The sequence below is a fragment of the Hyaena hyaena genome, unplaced genomic scaffold (genome assembly GCF_003009895.1).
Source record: "Hyaena hyaena isolate Hyena2069 unplaced genomic scaffold, ASM300989v1 scaffold_257, whole genome shotgun sequence".
Classification (NCBI taxonomy): Eukaryota; Metazoa; Chordata; class Mammalia; order Carnivora; family Hyaenidae; genus Hyaena; species Hyaena hyaena.
This window is the reverse complement of record NW_024080889.1, coordinates 2,171,418-2,195,466: the sequence shown is the minus strand read 5'-3', so window position 1 is coordinate 2,195,466 and position 24,049 is coordinate 2,171,418. Positions and strand designations below refer to the sequence as shown.

General features: G+C 45.4%; 1 protein-coding gene across 6 annotated transcripts in view; it reads right to left on the bottom strand.

Moving 5' to 3' along the window:
• LOC120240623 (BEN domain-containing protein 5) overlaps window positions 1–24,049 on the bottom strand; it is a 1,403,952-nt gene that overhangs the window by 113,135 nt on the left and 1,266,768 nt on the right. For all 6 annotated transcript variants that reach the window (XM_039245389.1, XM_039245392.1, XM_039245387.1 and 3 more), the window contains exons 7-8: window positions 18,470–18,559; window positions 7,632–7,746 (exon numbers count right to left, since the gene is read on the bottom strand). In XM_039245389.1, coding sequence (XP_039101320.1) covers window positions 7,632–7,746; window positions 18,470–18,559 — 205 coding nt within the window. The remainder of the gene's footprint in view (window positions 1–7,631; window positions 7,747–18,469; window positions 18,560–24,049) is intronic.

Below are 24,049 nucleotides of genomic sequence, written 5' to 3'. Positions count from 1 at the left end.
TACACCTGCAGAATTAGGCTTGTGATGGTCCCTTCCTGCTCCTCCTCCACTAGCTAGCTCTATGGACTTAGGGGACTTTCCTAATCCATCTATGCCTCAGTTTCCTCATCTGTAAAATGAGAATAATGACAGAGTCATCTGAGAATTGAATGAAACACTGCATGCAAAATGCCTGGAATAGTGGCAGGCCCAGGAGGTCCAATAGAGGTGGGGTGTTCATCGCCACCACCATCATCATCTTTGTCATCATCGTAACTCTTCAGCTTGGACACTAGGCCACAAAGGTGGACAACAAACATCTGGGACATGTTCAGAGGACAGCAGGAGCAATGCGGAGAGGAGTGGGTTTCAGATTACGTAGGAAAAGTCACATGGCTTTGGGGAATGTCCAGCCTGGAGAACAGGAGTTGGCAGTTGGTTGGAGTGGACAGTGGGGAGATGTGTGGACACACAGTCTTCAGATAGCTGAAGGGCAGCCACGTAGAAGGTGGACTAAAACAGAATAATCCTTCAGGGGTGAAGCAAAAGGGATGGGTTGGCAGGTTTAGCATGAATCCAAACCTTCTGTAACAGTCCAAGCTGGCAGCTTGATGATGCTTTGGAAGCGAGGGAACCACACCCAAGCCTGGAGGTGGATGAGAAAAGGGAGACCCGGCTGTCACTCAGGGACACTGCTGAGGTGGAGCACTGGACTAGAAGTCTCAGCTCTCAGCCCACTCCAAGGCTGATGGTGCCATGACAGAGCCACCAAATGGGAGGAGTGTGGCTGCGATGGAGAGGGAGGCAGAGTGAGAAGGGGCTGGCAGACCTCTTGGTGAAGCGGTCCTTGCAATGGACCTTTGGTTTCCATTTCTAGCTATGAAAAATGCACAGTTTTTATGTTGTCAAAGAACAAATAGAATATTCAAGTGCACTTTACATTTTACACAGCTAATTCTGCGTTCTATCTTACTTTGGAAAGTTTAAAATGTTTCCTCCTTTGGATGTTGAAGTAGGCAAGGTCAGCAAGTTATGATGTCTGTGTGTGTATACGTTTGTACCTTGGAAGTTCCTTGCCTGGTATCACCCTCTGCCATGCTTAATGATGTTTTGCTGTGCAAATCTCTTTTACTGTCTGTGTCTTGTTGAATCCCTATATATCTTGCTTCCTTCAAAAAACCTCCCTCATCACTGGCAGTCAGAGGGAAGCAGTGCTAAGTTCAGGACACGAGGTAGCAGAGATGAAATCCGTAGTGGGCTAGGGTGGGACTTCCTGGGTTCATAAACCTGCTCTGACCCTTCCTGCTGAGGCACCTGGGGCAAGTTCCTGGCTGTCTCTGTGCCTCAGCTTCCTTCTATATTTGAAATGGGGCAAAAGAAAGAGACTCATAAATACAGAGAACAAATCGGTGGTTGCCAGGAGTAGAGGATGGGCAAAATAGGTGAAGGGGATATTGAGGGTAGCAACATTCCCAATTTAAATAAGTAAGTCCTGGAGATAAAGGTACAGCATAGGGAATATAGTCAATAATTTATAATAACGTCGGTGACCGATGCTAATGTTGGCTTATTGTAGTGAGCACCGAGTAACGTATGCAATTGTCAAATCACCATGCTGTACACCATTGTGTATCAACTGCACTTAATATGAATCCTTAAAAATGTTATTTTGAAATTACGTTTTCATTGGAATTGTATAAAAATCTTTCTCCCCTAGTCTTTGACTGCTTTGAAAAAAATTTCCTTGTGCATTAACTTTAGATGTCCTTTAGTTGTTGTTTTTTTTTTTTTTTTTGGTTTTCTAATAAGTTATTCAAGATTTTCTTATGGATTTCAATGGTTCCTCATATATTGCCTGAATATTTCCCTAATGTGTTCTTTAGTTCTAGTATAATATGTTTATAATGTAAAAAAATTTTAATTCGAAAAACATGGGCTCTATCACTACCTCCATCACAGGGCTGTTGCGAGGGTTAAATGAGATGCTATATCTAATGTACAGTTACTAGGCACTTAGACATTAGCTCTGTTATCTAGGCCTCTGTGGCATCACACACATACCCCTCTAATATAAACACAGGGATTCTTATTGGCAAAGGCTGCCTCTGATTTCCATCTGTTTCCCTAAGGCCCAGCACAGGGCCTGACACTCAGCAGGCCCTCAATAAGCCTTAGTTAAATTGGATTTCCTGCACTGAATCATCCTTTGTTACGTGAGATCACCAGGGCCAGGAGACATACTGTGGTGTGGGGCCACAGATGGGCGAAGCATCCATTTCCACCATGGGGTCTGCAGTGCCGTGCTTTAAAGCACGTTACCACCCGGAGGGGTCTGTTGCTCTCCCCCACCTCCACGCTCCCCAGAAGCACTGAGGTTTTCTGAAGATGAGAAATTTCACAGCATCCTGCTATCTTTTGGGTAACTGCGTATTTTATGATGACTAATAGGCAATTACTATGGTAATATTGCAATTCAGCATGTGTGAGGTTTGGGAAATGAGAAATTATGGGTAACTACTTTGGACTCATTTCTATGGTAACAGAAAGTAATTGTCATTAAATACCAGTTATACTGAGGCTGTACCTGGTAATTATAGATTTTTATGCCCAGAAACATAAATAAAACCAATAAATTTATTCAAAGGTCTATGACTGTTTACTTATACGTGGCTCTATGGAATACACAATGACAAGCACCTAATTAAGAAACACAAACCCAACACAGAGTTTCATATTGTCATATGGAGATGGAGAGTCTGTTTTTCAAATGCAAGGCAACTCGTGCATTACACATGCTCCAAAGACATCAATAGCAGTGGGGAAAAGGAGGGGGTGGGGCCTTCTCTGCAAAGGGAGTGATGGGGGGAGGGGGCAGCAGAGACTGTGCACAAATGTTGCAAGGGGTGTGGGTAGCCACATCTAATGCAGGGCATTGAGAATTGGCAACCCAGCGACTTGACTGGTGACTGATTCAGCCCATCACCCCCTACCCCAGTGGCCTTCCGACGGGGAGATGCCTTGCAGCTTCTTAGCTTTGTACTACCTGAAGTTACAAGATCCATCCCTTAAGACCTCTAGGCCCCAGATCTCCCAGAACCCTTCGAAGATGCTCACATGGCATAGGTAGTGGGACCATTCTTTTTTTTTTTTTTTTTATCGTGGTAACATACACATGACATAAAATTTACCATCTTAATCATTTTAAGTATATTAAGTACATTCATAATGCCATGCTATCATCCTCCACTATCCATCTCCAAAACTCTTTCTATCTTGTAAACCTGAAACTCAATACCTATTAAACACTGACTCCCCATATCCCCCTTTCCTCCAGCCCTTAGTAACTGCCATTCCACTTTCTGTCTCTGTGATTTTGACTACTCTAAGTATTTCATATAAGTGGAATCATATAGTATTTGGTTTATTGTGACTGGCTTATTTCACATAGCATAATGTCCTCAAGTTCATCCATGGGGTAGCCATGCCATTTTTGACAGAGCCTCTGTCCAGTGCTCCTACTAACTGATGGAAGATGCTTTCCACCTCATTATCCTCTTCCAAGAGGGCAGGAGGGAAACTGAGGCCAGGGGAGAGATGTGTCTTGCCCAAAGACAACAAGGCTCAGGAAAGTAGGGAACATAAGATGGCCAGTTCTCTGCTTCTACCTCTAGCTTGTAATGTAGAGGCCGTGTCTGGGAATGTGGAGTGTCACCATGTGGCTTTGAACATGGTTCTTCACCTTTATATGCTCTGTTCCCCTTCGCTCAAATTGATATAATAAAACTGACCTCCTTCGTGCCATCCCAGCATAAGGTCAAGACAGCTGGGCTTAGGAGGCCACGTAGGTGCAAGTTAAGGGTTGGGAGGGGAGGGCATCTGGCCATAGCTACTCTGCACTGGGATTGTAGCTCTGTACCATAGCACTATTACTAAACACTGCTGTTGAGTTTATTTGTTCATCCAGAAAATACACAACAGAGGCCCATTCTGTGCTGGGCACTCTGCCAGGCTTTGGGGTTATAGGTAGACAAAGTCCTGACTACATGGAGTCTGCAGTCTGGAGATGGAGACCGTCAGTAAATGAATGGCCACATAAATCCCTTCACAATTACCAGCTGGGCCCGGGGCTATGAAAGGACAGTGCAGAGTGCCCGGAAAGGGCACAGTGGGAGGCCTGCTCTATCCTGGAAGCTCCGAGAAGGCCTTCCTGTGAATTGCCATTAAACCTCAGAGTGAACTGGAAAGCAGGCCAGTGTAAATGGAGCATAGTGAGGGAGACAGGATGGACGGTTGCCCTGGGTCACTGTTACACAGCATAACATCGCTGCTATCTCCTGTGATGCCATCTATTGTGGCTCCTGTGGAGTCTGCTGGAGTCTGTACACCAGCCGAGGCCCTCCCTGCTCCTCCCAGAGGCCCCAGTCCAGGCGCAGATACGGCAGTCTGGTTAGTAAATGCCATCTTCCTCATAAAGAGCATTATCGCTCATGCGGTAGCTGCCATCATTTGCAGTTAAATGCTAATTTACTATAAATACCATAGTATAGGTGCTTGTGTTATAAATATAATTTTACATGATTACATCTGTGAAAGTCTCCTGCCTTTCCTTCCTAGATTGGATTATCTGTCTCTTTAATGTAGAAGAAAAAGGGAGGAGGAGGAGGAGGACAGGCTGTCTCTTATTCTTCACACAGGGTCTGGCATGTCTGGTGCAGCCGCAGGGAGGAACGCAGACCTGCATGTCTGCCTGCCCCTCCAGGCCACACGACCTAAGTCCGATTTTTTCACTTCACTGAGGCTCAAGAGACTGCACATCCTGAGGGGATGCTGGGTGTGAAAGAGAGCAGGACAGAGGCAGCCACGTGGCCGTCTGTGTTCCAGCCTGTTTCCAGCGATGTGATGAGTTCCTCTGAGGTCCAGCTCTGTTTACTGCCCTAGAATGTGGACAAGTATCCTTCCCTCCCTCCACCATCGCTACCTTCCTTCGCTCCTCCCTCCCTCCCTCCCACCCTTCCTTCTGTACTCAAGCTAATTTGAATAGATTTTCATTATTTGCCAGCAGAGAGATCTCAGCAAGCACCCTCCTTCACCAGCTTGTGTGAGGATTAAATGAGATAAGTGTATGAGTGCTTGACATGGCCCTGGGTGGGCAAGCGGAATTCTTGAAATGCTATTTCCCAAAATGAGTTTAATAAAGTCTAATACCACTGGGGGCTGGGGGAGTGGTGGTGGAGGGGGTGAGGGATGGAGGGGGAAACAAGCTCTATAGGGAAATGTGTTCCTTGACTTATCTTTGGGAAACACCAGATACTATATTCCCCTCTTGAGATTCCTGTTGATTAGCATACTCAGAACTGAAAGATCTTATTATGAAAGAACACATTTAGTTGTGCTTTAACTCTATGTTTCCCAAGCTTACTTGAACTCTGAGTTCCTTCCTCACCCATAACGCCCAGGCATGTCCCACAGGCAGTGGGACACTCTGCTGTAGTCAGGGAAGGCTGGCCCAGAGCACCTCGAAGGCACCTTGAAGCTCTCAACTCTGAGTCGTTATTATTATTTTTCACCTTCTCCAAATCTTTAGTAGTGAATTCTCATGATTGATAGGCTCTTTGTTGCAACTCAGAGCTCTTTTAGCAACAGGATTAATGCTGGTGGTTGGAGATTTTCTCCAGCTCTTATAATGAGAAACACATATTTTCACTAGGAAAATGTTGAGTGTTTAAACTTCAGTAGAGAACCATTTCTGAGGGTTGGAGCTTTTATATCCTGAGATCCTCAAATCACAAAATCTAGAGCTTGAAGACATATAGAAAGTCTCTAGTTCCCCCATCACCACCCCACAGGCCATCTGAAGCCCAGAGAGGGAGATGTTTTGGTCAAGGTCACAGACCTCTTTCCAACTTGCCATCCCTGGACAGCAGATGATGACATAAATAAGTGTGTGGAGTGGACAGTATTGACCTCGTCCTGACCACTGCTGCTCTTGTAATTAAACAGAAATGTTAACATAAATCAAACAGTCTTTCCACCACCATTATCACTAACAGTGCGTTCTGTCCAGGGAAGGTGGAAAGGCATTGCTCTCGGGCCTGCAGCAAGCCATAAAACCTGCCAGTGCTAATGAACCATTGCTTGAGCCAATTAAGAGAGGAAGCAAAACTGTCTTTAATTAAGGCATCATGCATCCCATGGGCTCTCTCTAACTTACACCCAGAGGTACTGCAAAGCCCCTCTGGACCCAGTTGCCATGCTTTTGGAAAGCAATAAATCAACTCTGTTTAAAATGGACCTGGCTGGGTATTAAAAAATCTGGGTTCTAATCTGAGCTGTGCCACTGACCCTGGGAAAATCCCATCTCATGGGTGGACCTTTGGTTTCTTTATCAATTAAGTCATCCTTTCTTTCACTCAAATTCATCAAATAGTTTTTGAGCATCTACTTTGGGCTGATCCCTGCCATTAGGCCCCAGGGACACCAGGGCCACTAAGGCTCAGTCCCTCTTCTCTGCTGGCTTGAAGTCCAGTGGGATCCATACAATGGGTTAAGTCTTGTTCAACAATCAGGCCTGCGGAAGCTTAGACAAGGGAGTAACTAATTCTGCCTGGGGGGTTGGGAAATGCTTTCCAGACGAAGAGACGCAAGCTGAAGAAGGGTTAGTGAGTTAAAGAAGGGACAGCAGGTTCTGGGCTGAGGGTGGCCTTGAGGAAGGTAAGGAATCAAGGACCAACATGACATGTCTAGGGAACTAGGCTTTGCTTAGTGTGCTGGAGTAACAGTTCTAAGAATAGACAGTGTGGGGGGGGGGGCGGGAAGGGTGGAGAAAGAGGGACAGATAGGCACCAGGTCACACAGAACAAAAGTTACCTTACAGGTTGTGGCACTCATCCACTCTAAAGAGGTATAATGAGGGCAGTGAAGTTAGACAGCCAGTGGTTCACTGGCTGGGTGACTCTGGGCAAGCCTGTTGCCTCAACTGTCAAATAAGAATCATAACACTATCTCAGAGGAGTCAATGTTCCAGCAGATGATCCTCCAGGCAGTGAAATTTTAGGCCATATAAATTATGGTGCTCATCCAGGAGAAAGAGAGTTCAAGGTCCGAGTGCATGAGTAAGTGTGGGGCTGGCTGGTATGCCCACATCTGAGAGAAATGCTGTTCAGATGACCTGAGATGCCAACCTACTTCATTAATGATTTCCAAAAAGAAATACAGAATCAACATAGTCATTGTTGTAACCACCGTAGGATACTCTGCAAAGCACATTTGTCTCCACCATTTCTTTTGATTCTTGCCAGTGCTCTGCCAGGTATGTGATCATTGCCTTCATTATGCAAGAGACACCGAGCATCAGACTGGAAAGTAAATTCCCCAAGGTTACACGGGAATTAGGTGCCAAAATGGATTCTAGCTCTCCTGATTCTGGGGCTAGTGAGCTGACCAGAAAAAACCAGCAAGTTACCTCAAGTGGATGTGCATGAAACATCCAAGGCTCATTAGCCACATTCTCAAAAGCCAGGACGAGATTTCCTCTAATGAACCCATGGGTAGTAGGAAAATTCTTTCTCAAAAATATATCCCCTTTTTCTCCTTGCTTCCATCCCACCATTCCTGTAGCTACCAGCTTCCAAGCGTTCTCCCCTGCCCCTTACCTGTAATTGCCCAGGTAGACTCCATCAGGGTTGAGCATTGGGGCAATTTTGAAGACCAGGTATTCCCGTAGGACTCGGGCAATAGGGTGCTGGCTTATGAGGAAGTCAATGATCCCTAGGGAAAGAGAAGCATCTGGGTTAACCTCAAAGAGTTTCAAGCAGGAGAAGCACATTTTACTCAGCTTGGGAGCAGTTAAAGCTCGAAAGGTGATTTTTGGCCCGTGTTGTCAGCCATCGTGGGTATGTGACTATGAATTAGGTGTTGCCTGGTGAATTTTACATTATGTCTCAGTTTCCAATACAGTTCCAGACACAATGCTGAAGCCCATGGGCAGAAGGGAGAGTAAATTTCCTGCTGCATAGCCCATGAGAGCTTCTAAGAAAAGAATATTTGAGCTATGCCTTGGAGGGCCTGGGTTTTGACAGACAGAGATGGGGGAGAGGCAGGATAACTCTGAACAATGAATAAAGAGATGTTCTCTAATGGCTAAGTGTTGACATTAGATTGGATGATTATGTGTTCATGGACTCAGGGATCTAAACCCTCCTGTTGCTGATGCTCATACCAGAAGGCAGAGAGAAGGGATTAGGTTAAAGTCACATGAGGAAGGAAAGGCTTCTTCAGTGTCCCTACTCTGCCCCTTTCTCTACTTCCAGGGCCCTCTGTTTGCAGACCCTGGGGCCAGCTGTCCTCACTGCTTCTTCTGGCACCAACACCGCTTGCCTCCAGGTCACCAAATGTAGAAAAGTTGAATTCTCCATGACTGTCCCCTCTCAATCAGGCAGTCCCCAAGTCTCCTCCTTGAATCTAGCAAATCTGCCCTTCATCTCCATCCCTCTGCTGCTTGTCTATTCTAGGCCACCACCACGTCTGGCCTGAATGACTGCGACCACTTTTGGAGCATGCCCCCATCGGTGCAGCTAAAGAGATCTTCCTGAAGTGCGAATGTGAGCCTGTCACTGCCCTCGATGACTTCCTTCTGGTGATGGCCTGCATAGCTGGACAGGAGAGGGGGTGAGGAAACAAACATCCTGACTCCTCATGCCTCCTTTCACTTCTCTACATTTCTATCCCTTCTTCAGAGACCTGAAAAAAAAATGGGCGAAACGGAGCTCTGGCATTCCATGAGATGACTGTAGTTCTGGAGAACAGTAGGGGAGTGCACAACCCTCCCAAGGTGCAGAAGGGAACTCCTTTCCTGCTGGGGAGAGAAGGAAAGGCATCAAGGAGAAAGAGCTTTTGAGCTGGGCCCTGAAAGAGAAGTGTGTTTTGACAGACAGACAGGAGGAAGCAGCAGGATAACTAAGAATGATCCATGTGCCAGCGGCAGGCACTTAGCTCCTGGAATGATAAATGGCTCCACAGCACATCCCAACTCTGCTGTGACCAGTGAGCGACATCTCAGGCTTTTCATTAGGCCAGGGCTCAGAATCCATCGGCAGCCGAAAGCCAGTTGGACATCATTTACTTCTCCACCGATGCGGCAGTAGACCAGATGCCCTAATTTATTTGTTGGTCTTCATATTAAAGCTGCAGTTTGCCAGTAAACAGGCAGGGTAATGATACCAGGTGCCCTTGTTAGGGGCTAATAATTGCTTAATCTGTCCACTAATTGACCCCATCTCCCAGGGCAGCCCTCCATCAAGGAGCCAGCCTGCGCTCAGGGCCTGGCCATGCTGCCTCAGAGCATGGCAGAGAACGGCTTCTGGAAATGGAGTAGCTCATTGTGATCCATCCTCCTTCACAGATGAGCAGATTAATTGGGCTGCCAATTAGGCAGCTAATAAAAGGATGAGAGAAAACAAAGCCAGGCCAGAAGCTGCAGCCACCCAGAGCTCCCTCTCCCACAGTGAGTGTGGGGCAAGGAGGGGAGAGGTTTCAGACTCATCTCTTGGCTTGAGGTCAGATACAGTTCAACATGAATTGTTCCCATAGATCAGGAAATTGGGAGGAGAGCCTTTGCAAGTAGAGAGGAACATGAGAAATAGTGGAGAAAGTAGTGCAGAGGAAATGCCACCCCCAGCCACAGGCCAAAGGCATCCCATGGACTGAGGAAGCAGAGGGACCTGGACACCTGTGTTTGAACCCTAACTGGTTATTAGCTGGAGAAGCTGCTAGCTCTGCCCAGTTTCCTCATCTTGATACAGGGATTATAATACATAGTCTGGAAGACTGCTATGTGTCTGAGCTCAAACGCCTGTATTTTATTTTATTTTTTATTTTTTTATTTTTTTTTTACAAATAGTTTATTGTCAAATTAGTTTCCACATAACACTCAGTGCTCATCCCCAAAGTGCCCTCCTCCATGCCCATCCCCCCTCCACCCCACATCCATCAGTCCTCAGTTTTTGTCAGCATTCAAGAGTCTCTCATGGTTTGCCTCTCTCCCTTTCCCCCACCATTTCCCCCCTTCTTCTCCCCCTTGTTCCTCCGTCAAGTTCCTCCTAATCCTCCTATACGTGCAAACATATGATATTTGTCCTTCTCTGCCTGACTTATTTCGCTCAGCATAACACCCTCAAGGTCCATCCATGTTGCTACACATGGCCAGATTTCATTGTTTCTCATTTCCATGTAGTATTCCATGGTATAGATAAACCGCATCTTCTTGATCCATTCATCTGTTGATGGACACTTATCAAACACCTGTATTTTAACTGCCTGATACAGTACCTAAAAATTGGGCTTTACTCAACTCACTGAGACTAAAGATTGAGAGGCAACGAGGGGACAAAAAGCAGAAAGGGATTTGGAACTGGGGGTCCTGGTCTCTGAAGGTTGCTAGTTACAGGACCTGGGAACAAGAAGGCTAAATTGAAGAAGCCAACAAAACAGCCATCTGAGAACTTGGGTTCTCGTTGTGGCTCAGTTACTGGCTGAGCTTTAGTAAGTCTCCAGCCTACTCTCATCTTTAAAGTTAGGAGAAAGAAGTTGGTAATTCTCAAGGACACTTTCCATGCAGGCAGTCTGTGATTCCATCTTTTTCTTCCTGTCTCCCAGAGCAGAAGGATCTTCATCTATCAAGTGAGGAGAATAATCTCCCTCCTGCCAGGAGACACAATCAACCTCCTTAGATCAGTCTTTGTTCCTTTGGTAAACAAGTTTGCTGGGTCCTTTCCTTTGAACTCATTTAATCAGGAAGGTGGAAAAAAGCAGGACAACAGGAGGGCTGGAGGCTTCAGAGGCTGGGGTAGAGGGAGGAAAAGTGGTAGATGATCTGAAATTACAGCCAGGTCACAGAGATCACTGCCCTGGGCCAACCTTGGCCTGGCCATGATGAACCTTGCTGGACAACCCCAACTGGCCATTCATTGCTATTTCTCCTAATGTACTCAGTTCAGGGCATGGTACACAGAAGGTGCCTAATAAATGCCCTTTATGTTATGGTGACCGAAATAAGTCAGGCAGAGAAAGACAAATACTGTATGATTGCACGTATAGGAGGATTAGGAGGAACTTAACGGAGGACCAAGGGGGAGAAGAAGGGGGGAAATAGTGGGGGAGAGGGAGAGAGGCAAACCATGAAAGACTCTTGAATACTGAGAACAAACTGAGGACTGATGAGTGTGGGGGGGGAGAGGGGAAATGTGCATGGAGGAGGGCACTTGTGGAGATGAGCACTGGGTGTTATATGGAAACCAACTTGATAATAAACTATTTGTAAAAATAAAAAAAAAATTAAAAAAAAATGCCCTTTAGGAGACTGGCCCCAAGAATTCATTTGATCTTGACAGAGTACAGGGTTAACTGAATTGAAAATCACTCAGGGCCAGGTCCACGCCATAAGCCTGGCATTTCAGGATACATAAGTGGTTTCTGCCCTAGAAGGGGCATGGTGGGAGAGCAACATCCAATGTGGTGAATGGCAAAGGCTCAGGTGGGAACAGTCCAGGGAGCCATGAGAACCCATAGGGCCTGGGAAAGGACTATGGAGAAGGGAGACATAAAGGATGAGTTGGGTGAGCCAGATGAAGGGATGCCAGGAGAAGGTGTTTCAGGCAGGGGGGCCCTGAACAAAGGTTGGGAAATGAGGAAGAAGATGGTCTAGCTTCGTGATTAAAGGCACAGACTCTGAAACCAGACTATCTGGGTTTAAATAGCTATGTGGCCTAACCTCTTGGTTGCTCAGTTCCTCTTCGGCTAAGAAGGAGAGAATAAAATTACCTTGTAGATGATTGTGGGGATCTCAGTGAGCTAATAGCAAAGTGTCTGGCACATAGGAAATGTATGTGTGTAGTCTGAATCATTGCTCTTACTTGGTTTGGCTGACACTGTGGGGATGAGAGGGTGTTGAGATAGAAAGGGAAGAGGTGAACAGGGACTTGTCAGTCCAGCTGAAGGACATGAAAGACATAGGAGACCACTGCCAAGTACAGGGGCAGATCTGGGCTCTCCCAGCTGTAGCGTGGAATGCAGTTTGGGAGGAAGGAATACTGGAGATCTCAATGCCCTGAAGGTGGACAGGGGGAGGTTGGGGGGGTGGGGCAGACATAGCTAATAGACAGAGAACATAGAGTCTTGTAGTCAGGAACCAGGGTCTGACATGGTGCTGACCTTCAGGGGCTCTGCAGTGACCAAGGCCCAGAAAACTGTGAGGATGCAGCAGGTGTAGGGAAGCAATGTGCATAGATGGTGATACCAATGACAAGATTATCTATCTACCATCCCCTAGAGCATCATAACTCTTCACTGAAATTACACAGTCCTGGGGAAAGATGATACCAAAATGACTGAGATTAAGTTGCTGGCCCCTGGCAGAGTGGGGCCTCAAAATGGAAAGTAAGTTCAGTTACATAAAAATAGGGAAAATTACGTTTCCTGTGTCTCTGAGGTTTGGGAATTGAGGCTTGCATCTGCTGTTCAAGTCTTTCTTCCCTCCAGACTGTGAGCTCCAGGATGGCAAGGATGGGTCTACCTCTTTGCCACTATTTTGTCAGTTCCTAGCTCAGTGCTAGAAATAAAGATGGACCAGTGATGGGCACTGTATGTTCATAGCTGGATTGACCTGTAATTATATTGGCTCCATGTACAGGTAGAAAAACAAAGTCAGGGTGGTGATATCATTTGCTGAAGGTCTCACAGGGGCCTAGATGGGATGCAGATCCAGTTCTACTGGCTTCAAAATGGTGCTCCTTCCATTAGGGCAATATGGAAGAGTCAGGAGACTATTTGCACGTGATTTGTAGAATGATTTGCATACATGCCTACATGATTTTCTCTCTAGAGAGTTCTGTGTGAGGCTTATTGTTGTTGTTCTCTGCTAAGAGGCAATATGTTGCCGTGGGAAAAGTCCAGGCTTCAAGCAAGACAGCTGGGGGGCTTTGCTTGACCCAGCGTGTGGCTCCCATGACAGGAGCTACTCCAGGCCTTTCCCTGACCTGGCACCAGGCCCCTCTCTGCCCTGAGCTGTGTCCATGGGCCCCAAATTATGGAATCATAGGAATTCCTGATGAACCTAAAATTCACAGTCTTGGCTCTTACCCTCCACCTCCTACCTCTGCCTGTTACACGATGAAAATACAGAAGCTCAGGGAAGTGACAGGCCCATGACACCCCTTAGTGGACTGGTGTTTCACTTATAATATGGCTGTAAGGGAGAGGGAGGGAGAGAGGGGGAGAGAGAGGGAGAGGGAGGAGGAGGAGGAAGAGAGGGAGAATAGGTGAGGGATAGAGGTAGAAGGAAAACAGTGGCGGAGGAGAGGGAGAAAGCGGCAGAAGCGACCACCTCACTGTAGGAAATAGTAGGTTGTGTTTGGTCCTTGTGGTCCTGGTGGTCGTGAGTACATGGTGTGTGTGTGTGTGTGTGTGTGTGTGTGTGTGTGTGTGCATGCTCATGTGTGCATGTGTGTTTAACTCCTCCCTCCTCCTCTTATCACACCAGGGTAACCCTGAGGAGTAAGCTCCCTGAGGGAAGGCCAGCTCTATCTCCATAGTCTAGGCCCTGGTGGGCCCCTTAGCACCCTGCAGCAGGGCTCACGCATCCTCACAGCAGCCTCCTGAGTGGCCTCGACGACCCCAGGAAGCATCAGTGAAAGAACATTCACTCTACCAGGAATCAGACACCTGCGGTCTAGTCCAGGCCACACTTCTGACTGGCAATACAGTCTTCCTGGTGCAGAAATGAGGAGGGTCCAGCTAACTTCTCTCTCAGGAAAGTGGTAAAGAAGGTGGGGTGGCACACACGACACAGCAAAGACACCCCTGAGTTTGGGTGCCCTGTGAGGGCTAGAAGGACCCTACCTGGCACCTGCAAGTGCTCTATGAGTAACACCTATTTGGTGCTTATTGTATTGCAGACACTGTCCTAAATGTTTTATAGATATTGACTCATTTAATTGCACAACAACCATAGGTGGTAAGACTCCTATTATTATTTCCCTTCCCAGATAACTGAGGCACAGGGAGGTTATGGAATGACCCCAAGGTCATACATACTGCACTGTGTGGAGGAGCTTGGATTCAGTCTCAGGCAGTCTAGCTCCAGAGGTCATGTTCACACACACTCTGCCACAGAGAAGCTCGGGAGCTCCTTTGACCTTTCATGTCGTGGCTGGAGAATGAAGGTAGTCTGGCCTTACAGAGGCCATGAGTGGGGTTCGGGGCAGCTGAGGGGTGACTGACAATCAGGCATCCCACTGTCAGGGAGAGTCTTGAGGAAATCAAAGCCTTGCTACCCTCACTGGTGCCCCTCCAGAGCTCTGTGACGACACGACTTCACTCTGCTCCCAGCAGCAGGTGCGTCAGCAGCTTTGCTGTGAGGACCATGGTCCCAGCCAGATGGGGACGACCAGGCCCACATGTCTGTTCCCTGCTCAAGGTCACTGAGCCAGTTAATGTGGAAGAAGCATTAACTGAGCTGAAGGTATCTCAGCCATCGCCCTTCCAGGACTTGGACCCTGCTGCTCTCCCCAGAACAAGGTGGGCTCGGAAGGGAATCCAGCTAAGCCCTGAGGGGCTGTGATCCAACCCTTCTCAAGGGAGCTGAGAGACCCTTGGGAAAAACCATGCCTCAGTCTCTCACAAAGTGGGGGAATGAGGCTGTCTTAAGCTGCCTCTGGAAGGGATGAATTGTGTCTCCAGGGACAGTTACAGAGCTAGGGAAGGAGGAAGACTGGGATTAAAGGATGGGTCCCAAGCCACATGTGCCATGAATTCACTGTGTGACCTTGGGTAAGCTACTTTACTTCCCTGCACCTTCCCATTCTCATCTGTAAATGCACATCAACTGTTGAGGGTGCCCGGAGTGCTATGTTCTTCCAGGCACAAAGCTTGGCTTTCTAGTACTTCCCATCTCTGAGTGGGCCACAAGTGCACGTACAGGCTCGGGAGACCCCGACTCAAAGCTCCTCCTCTGCCGTTTACTGGCTGTGTGACCTTAAGGCTCCTCTTTCTGAGTTTCATTTTGGAATCCCAGAGCCAACACAGCATTTACTCCTCACAGCAGCCCCATGGGATGAACGAGATAATCCCCATTTTCCAGATGTGGGAAATGACACTCCACGGTCCAGCCCTAGGCCTCAAAAAGCTCTCAGTTTAAAGGGAAGAAATAGATATAAATCAAATACATAACAAATCACGGCAATAAAGATGACCAGTGGGTAACCACAACATAGGTGCAAAGCAGGGTCTGAAGGGAGTGGGATGGGGGCCCACAGGTGGTATTTGGAATGAACCTTGGGAGATGGGAGATGTTTGCCAGGTGGCAAAGGGTGGGCAGAGGAGCTGCAGATGCAAAGGCCTGGTGGTGGGAAGAAGACCGTCTGTTCAGGGTTAAACTGTGGTTGGGGCCGGAGAATCTGGCAGGAGCCAGATCATGGAGGGTTGTGAATGTCATGAGGAGTTGGAGCTTATCTTGAGGAGATAGAGGGAAGGCATTAAAAGGCTTTGCCAAGGAGTAAACATTGATGGAAAGCCAGGGGATGGCACTGAGTCTATCAACTCAGCACCATCCAGATTCCTTTTTGGAAAAGCAGGCTCAACAGAGAAAGCACCTGAGATGTACTTCCCTGTGTCTTGGGCCTAGTGTGTCAAATGCGTTGGTGGCCCTGGCCTCTGGCTACTGCCTACAGAGGAGGTGAGCCTGGGAGTTTGGGCCCCCAGAGCTGAGAGGATTGATGGCAAGGCTACTACCATCTTTTTTACCAAACAAGGACAAAACAGTTGTATCCTATCAGCCGGGGAACAGGTCTGCTGCCAAGTTTTGTAAGTGACAGATGGCTGTAAGGAGAGGGTCTGGTAAAACCAGGAGGGATGTGGGAGAGGTTACTGCAAGGACAGCATTGGGAGCAAAGAGGATGGCAGTGAGAAAAGCCGAGGAGTAAGCTGGAGTGACGGCGGCAGGGAGCCAAGATGCTGGCCGTGACTCTTCTGAGCGGCTCCTCTTTGGGCAATCACATCCTCTCCCTGAAACTCTGGCTCCGGGTCTGAAAGAAAGGGAGAGGCAGTCGTGCCTCATCACAGCACCGGAGACTCGACTATGAATGGGACAAGAAGTCTCACATTTATTTGCACAGTGCCTTAGAGTTTACAGAGCAGTCCTGCAGCATCTTTGCAGACTGCTGTGGGGAAGGGGGTGACACCTGTCCTGAGTATCTGCTAAGTGCCAGGCACAGGACTGGGTGTTTGTTCACATCCATCTTGGGCCAGCTCCACAACAGCCTATGCAAATAGGTATTGATACCCTAATTATTTAGCCTCTAAGGAAACTGAGATCACACTGTTAGGAAGTGGTAGAGCCGATGTTTGACCCCAAGACGGTCTGATGACAAATCACCAGATACGTCCACAGCAGTCCACTGCCTCCCTCAAGTTATATCATTTCTAAGTTTTAAAAAAATATTCCTTTGACCTTATGGTCATTTAGAGACTAAAATGAGACAAATGACTTACCTTTTCTAAATCCTGGTTTGCTCCTATGTAAAAATATAGTTAATAATCATTCCCATCACATAGAAAATTTAATATAATTAAAATAAATTACATTAAATTAACAAAAAAAATTAAAATAAAATAAAATAGATAAAATTCTTACGACAGTGCTTGGCACATACACAGTATCACATATCTTATACGTGATGTACCCACCTACATAGATAAAAATGAAAAAGTATTGGCAAGAATGTGGGACAGTAGAAACTCTCACACATAACCAGTGGCAGTACAGAGGTGTAGGTCTCAAAGAGAAATTTGGAGATATCTAGTGAAGTTGAAGACGCACATATCCTGTGGCCTGTCAACTGCCTTCCATGATTATATGTCCTAGAAAAGCATTTGTGACTGATGAATGGATAAAGAAGATGTGGGATATATATGATAGAATATTACTTAGCCATTAAAAAGAATGAAATCTTGCCATTTGCAACACGTGGATGCAACCATTTGTTGCCATTTGCAGCACATATTATGCTAAGCAAAATAAGTCAGTCAGAGAAGGGCAAAGACCACATGATTTCACTCATATGTGGAATTTAAGAACAAAACAGATGAACATAGGAGAAGGGGGGAAACAGGAGGGAGGGAAACAAACCACAAGAGGCTCTTAACAATAGAGAACAAATGAAGGGTTGGTGGAGGGATGTGGGTGGGAGATGGGCTAGTTGGGTTATGGGTATAAGGAGGGAACTTGTTGGGATGAGCACTGGGTGTTGTATGAATTCTACTCCTGAAAACAATATTACACAGTGTGTTAACTAAAATTTAAAAAAAGAAAAGCATTTGCACATATGCACGAGGCAGCACATATATAAGGACATCTGTATCAGCATTGTTTGTAAGTAGAAATGCTGTCAGCAGTGGAATTGCCCAAGAGAACAGACAGGTAAGTTGAGGTGCAGACAGACATGGAGTGCATGGCAAGAAAGAAGTGAACTATGGCCACACTCACCAACATGGATGTTGGGTGGACACAAGCACGAATGTACACAGAATGATACCGGTTTCTAACTTTATAAAAAGTTCCAAAACATGCAAAACTAAGCCCTACATTGTTTAGGCATGCTTACATGTATAGTAAAACTATTAAGAAAGACAAGATTCAAGCTTATACTTATCTGTGTGGGGAGGAGGGTAGAAGGCAGGACAAAGGATTTAAAAGGAATAGATAAGATTTAGCCTCTAAACCTGGTGAGTACCTGGGCATTCAGTAAATTGTTATTTATATATTATTTACTGAATATACTTATATTGCTGACTGACTAAATATATATGTATGCATGAATATATATTGTTGACTAAATATATATTTTATATGGATTAAATATTTAATAAATGAAAATGTAATTATAAAGAGATATATTTGAGACTAAAAATTGTGTCTTATTTACCTCTGATTGTCTGATACAAAGTATGTTTCCTTGCCCATAGTAGGTATTTCAAAAGTTGTTTCTTAAGTGAATGACTGAATTAATGAGTGAATAGATAGCTTCTAATCCTTACCTCCCTGCTTTACTGCACTCCTACCAATACATACATTGGCCTGGGGCCAGATTTCTTACTTTTGTAAACCACTAGGGACAAGAAAAGCCAAGCTAGGAAGTGTAGGTGACTCTGGATGGCTTATCATATACATAACATAGCACATACAAAAGAACTCCACTCAGCCCTACCTATTCATCCATCCATCCATTCTTCCACCCATTCTTCCATACATACATGTACTTAGTAAACATTTATTGAAAGCACTCCTAAGGGAGATAAGATACAACCTCTTTAGAAATGAAGTACATATGCATCCAAGGTAATGACTCTGCATGTGATCATGTTGTCCCAGAAGCCATCACAGTGCCCCAGCTGGACCTCGGGACTAGGCACAGGATGCCCATGAGATTTTGTAACTCACCTTGGCACACAAATGAAGAGGGTGTTTCCCCTGGGTGGACTCTTCCAGTGATGAATACCACCTTCTGCTCTGCCCCTTCCCGAAGGTTTTCTGTAAGATAAAAATGGAAGGAGGTTGCTCAGGGGAATGGGGATGGGGGGCCAGGAAAGCTGAGACTACAAGTTGGCATGTGGGGGAGGGGGAGGGAATGGACTGGGTGCTTTACAGTCATTTCTTAAATCATTGGGTTAGAATCATGCAGGCCCAGCCATTGCTGACTAATTAAATTACATCCCTGGCTACCGAATATTAAAAGGCTACACTCTTGTTCTTTGGTACAATTGATCATATTAATATTACAATCATCTGAAGAAGTCATATGAGTGAAGTCAAATCCCAGATCCACTGAATATGACCTTAGGTAAGTTGTGTATCCTTTCTGAGTTTCAATTTACTAATTTATAAACATGGATAGTAATAGTGATTAAATAAGCTTACATATTGCCTAGTATACAGTAAACATTCAGTAAATACTGGAGTAAATAAAGTAGCTATTTATATCAGTAATAGCAATAGTAGAAGTTGTCATTTAATTAGCACCTTTTGAGTCAGGCATAGTATATGCATTATTTATAGTCTTTACAGAAACATGCACAGTTAATATTCCTTTTATAGAGGCAGAAACTGATGCCAGAGAGGTTACATAACTTGTTGAAACTCACACAGGTAATAGGTGTGAGTCGGGCTGAGATTAGAACCCAAAACCCTTGCTTGGCCTGGATGAAGTAGTAAGGACCAGATTTTTCTTTCAACTTAAGCAGCTAAAAAATTGCTTCTGTTGTATTTGCAAATATACAATACAACTGTTTTCAGACAAGAGGCAGTGTAAGGGTAACATATGAAAAAAGGGACATACATGGAGTGTGCCCCATGATTGCCCTGGCTCTCTGCCAGGCCTTTTCCAGACCAAAGAGCAGAGAGGGGTATCCTGAGCAGACCATGGAAGTCTCACTGAGATTAAACGTCAGAGAGTCTGAAGCAGGTTGGTAGTTGTGGGAAAACTGCACATTCCAGAAAAGACAGAGCTCTGTGGAAAAGGAATCTTAAATCTGTAAAGGTGTTCTTAAGAATGTTTGTTGTGGGGGCACCTGGGTGGCTCAGTCGGTTAAGCGTCCGGCTTTAGCTCAGGTCATGATCCCACGGTTCGTGGGTTCGAGCCCCGCATTGGGTTCTGTGCAGGCAGCTCAGAGCCTGGAGCCTGCTTCAGATTCCGTGTCTCCCTCTCTCTTTGCCCCTCCCCCATCATGCTCTGTCTCTCTCTGTTTCAAAAATAAAAACTAAAAAAAAAAAAAAAAAAGAGTGTTGGGTCCCAAGATGTGCATGCATAGGGTCTCCACAACATCACGAGAAAGCGATCAGGGAGTGGTGACCTGCGCAGCTCTCAGGGATCACTCACGGCTAAGAATCATTTGAGTTCCACCACCAAAGTGGTGTTCCTCACTGATCATTCAGGGCATTCAGTAGAGAACCCAGAAGGGCCATGTCTTAGTGGTGGGACTAAACGACTCCAGATGCATTTTAACAAAATGTTTAAATCACAAGAAGACCGAACTGAACAAAAGAAATTTAACAACCATCATATAAAGTGCAACTCTCTTTAAGCAAAGACGACAGGATCCAGACACGCAACAATGTACAATTTGCAATATCCAGCACGCAAAAAAAAATCATTAGACATGCAAAGAAGTAGAAAAATATGGCCCCAAGCAGAGCCCAAGCTCTTGCTGCTTTTATAGAAATCTTATTTGTATAGTAAAGTTTAGCTATCATGCAAAGAGATTATTGGACAAAAGCAGTAGCCAAGAGTGACATTCCCAGAAGGAAAGGGCAAGGGGGTTACTCAGTCACTGGCACCAGAAGGCCAGATTGACTCAGAACAAAATCATGATCTGAAGGAAATTCAGAAACAAACAGTGTGAGAAGTTGGATTAAAGAATTCTGTATATATATATATATATATACTTATTTATACACACACACACATATATATGTCTATATATTAGACATATATATGTGTGTGTGTGTATGTGTGTGTGTGTGTGTGTGTGTATGTGTGTGTGTGTAAGAGGTTGACCTGGAAGGAGAGGAGAAATAATAACAGGCTTTTTCCTTCTGAAATGCTAGGGACAGGTTATTTTGAATGTGGCTTATGATCCCAACAGTCGATGCACCAACATCAAAGACTAAAATAAAAAACATATGTATTAACTTTATTAAGCCTGGTTCTAAAAGCTTGGGATTTACCTGGTCACTGGGGTGACCAGTATGGTCATTTCTTCCCTATTCCTAGGCCTCTGAGGGGTAGCAACAAATACAATGGAGCCAAAATACACCCCCCCCCTTAACCAAACAACATTCTTGAGAGCTCACTCTGTACTTGGCACCTTTAGAAACAAATGGGAAGAGAAGCTTTTGGTTTAAAAGAGTTAGACACCTAAGTATTTCCTAGACTAAATATAGGCTCTTCCAGGAAGAAGCTGCACTTTCATGGTTATTTTTAACGTCACTCCCAGGACTGTGCGGAATAGGTGCTCAGGAATCGGCTATTGAATTAATGAATAAAAACATTCATACAGATCATGGCTTATCTTATTTAATCTTCACCATACCTCTGTGAAGTGGACAGCATGAACCCCATTTCATAGTGAGGGAATTGAGGCTCACAAAAGGAAGGTCTGTGCCCAAGGTCGTGTGGCTAGCAGTGGCGAGTCGAGCTTCAGTTCCCGGCCTAGGACCTTCTCATGACCCTGTCTCTTTCTGGATCGACCAACAGCTGTATCAGATGCTACATCTGCTGCACTTCCGTCCACAATGTGCACAAGAGAGTTTGGTTTCATCCCTTTGTGCTGTGGTGGAAGTGAGCTACTGCCTTAGTGTTTGCATTGTTTTTTCACTTACAAAACAAAAAATGAAATGCCACCAAGCCCTTTAAAAAACACTAACACTGACCCCATCTATCCCAGCAGTCCAGAAATGATAAATAGCATTACCAAGGCGCTCAGTGAAGGCTACCTTTATGGATGTCTCCCCTGACCTGGTATCAACTCAATTGCATTCGGCGTTTCTGCTGACCACAGAGAAATGCAAAATGGGCATTCTATTTGCACACTAAATTTACTGAGCCCCTGCGTCTTCATAAAATGATAACATGGGGCTAATAAAAATCAAGCATCTCGGGTGCTAATATAAGCAAATGTTGATGCAGGCAGGTAACAAATTGCTTTGTCATTTAGGAGGCCGTAAAAGAGCATTATAATCATCTTTAGGCAAAATGGATGGGTCGCCTTTGCTTAGCTTTTAGCTTTCATTTGCAAAATCAATTTAAAGTAATGTAGCAGCTCTGAAGTGGTGTGACATGGGACACCCCCCGCCCCCCCGTCACTGAATCCCCAGACTCATGCAAAGCCAATTAAACATATTCTTGAAGGAGGCAGCTGCGACGATGAAGGAAGTATGCTTGAACAAAGCCAGGGTGGAAAATAAGCTCAACGATGAGACCAAGAACAACCCATAAGGGGTGATGAAACTGAAAGTTCATTGCGAGTGACATGCTCAAGGATATAAGGGCACACTCAAGGGGAACCGGATAGCCATTCCAGCCTCCTCAGTTAACAGAAGGTGTTTGAAGTCAAATGCCTTTTGTGCAGCAACCCAAACACACACACACACGTACACATACACACTCATCCCTTTGTCATTATATCCCTCTATCATCCACTATTTCCTTACCTATAAAATGTTTATTGAACACCTATTAGTTGGCCAGGAACTAGCCATTATTATCTTCATTTTATAGAAAACCAAGGCTGAGAGACATTAAGTGACTTGTCTTACTGCTCAGGGCCCATGATTGTCAGAGTGAGGCCCCACCCAGGCAGCCTGGCCCCACCTGTGTCCTTAACTTCCGTGCTACTCTGCTTTTTGTGAAGAGGGACAATAATAGAAATCAGTTACAATAGCAACCAAGTAATATTTATTCAGTCCTTACTCTGTGCCAGGCACTTTACATGCATGACCTTATTTAATTTTCATAGCAACCCAATGAAACATATACTATTCCTACCCCATTTTATAGATTAGAACATCAAGATCTAGAAAGGTTAAACAACGTGTCTACACCTGTGTAAGTAGCACATGTGGAGTCTGAATGAAACCAGGTCTTTGTGAATCTCAAATTTATGCTCTTAACATCTCTTGGAGATGGTTCCAAGGACCTTATTTATTTATTTATTTATTTATTTATTTATTTATTTATTTTAAGGTTTTATTTCTGAGAGAGAAGGAGAGACAGCATGAGCAGGGGAGGGTCAGAGAGAGAGGGAGACACAGAATCCAAAACAGGCTCTAGGCTCTGAGCTAGCTGTCAGCACAGAGCCCGACATGGGGCTCGAACCCATGAACTGCGAGATCATGACCTGATCCAAAGTCGAACACTTAATCAACTGAGAGACCCAGGTGCCCCAAGGGACTCTATTTATTTATTTATTTATTTTTATGAGATACACCATTTATTTATTTATTTATTTATTTTTTACAAATAGTTTATTGTCAGATTTGTTTCCACATAACACTCAGTGCTCATCCCCAAAGTGCCCTCCTCCATGCCCATCCCCCCCCCTCACATCCATCAGTCCTCAGTTTTTGTCAGCATTCAAGAGTCTCTCATGGTTTGCCTCTCTCCCTTTCCCCCACCATTTCCCCCCTTATTCTCCCCCTTGTTCCTCCGTCAAGTTCCTCCTAATCCTCCTATACGTGCAAACATATGATATTTGTCCTTCTCTGCCTGACTTATTTCGCACAGCATAACACCCTCAAGGTCCATCCATGTTGCTACACATGGCCAGATTTCATTGTTTCTCATTTCCATGTAGTATTCCATGGTATAGATAAACCACATCTTCTTGATCCATTCATCTGTTGATGGACACTTAGGCTCTTTCCCTGTTTTAGCTATTGTGGAGAGTGCTGCTATGAACATTGGGGTACATGTGCTCCTATGCCTCAGCATTTCTGTATCCCCCAAGGGACTCTATTTAAAAATGAATCCATAGGGGCACCTGGGTGGCTCAGTCAGTTGAATGTCTGACTCTTGATTTTGGCTCAGGTCAGGGTCCAGGGTTGTGGGATCGAGCTCCATGTTGGGCTCCACACTGAGCATATAGTCTACTTGAGATTCTCTCTCTCTCTCTCTCTCTCTTTCTGCCCTTTCCCCCATATAAAAAAAAATACATCCACAAATTCTTTGTCAGTCTCTTCCCTTTAAAAGTGGAGATGAACCCTCTTCCCTTCAGTATGGCCTGGACAGAAAGGCTTGCTCTAGCAGATGGAATACCATTGGGGTGATGGCACGTCACCTTTGAGATTAGGCTATAAAAAGACTGTGGCTCTCATCTTGGGTACTGTCTCTCTCTCTCTCTTTCTGCCATCACTCACGCTGAGGAATCCAGCTGCTATGACCTGACACTCAGGTAGCCCATGGAGAGGCCTGTCCGGTGAAGGACTGAAGTACCCAGCAACAGAGGCCAGCCAAAACCATGTGAG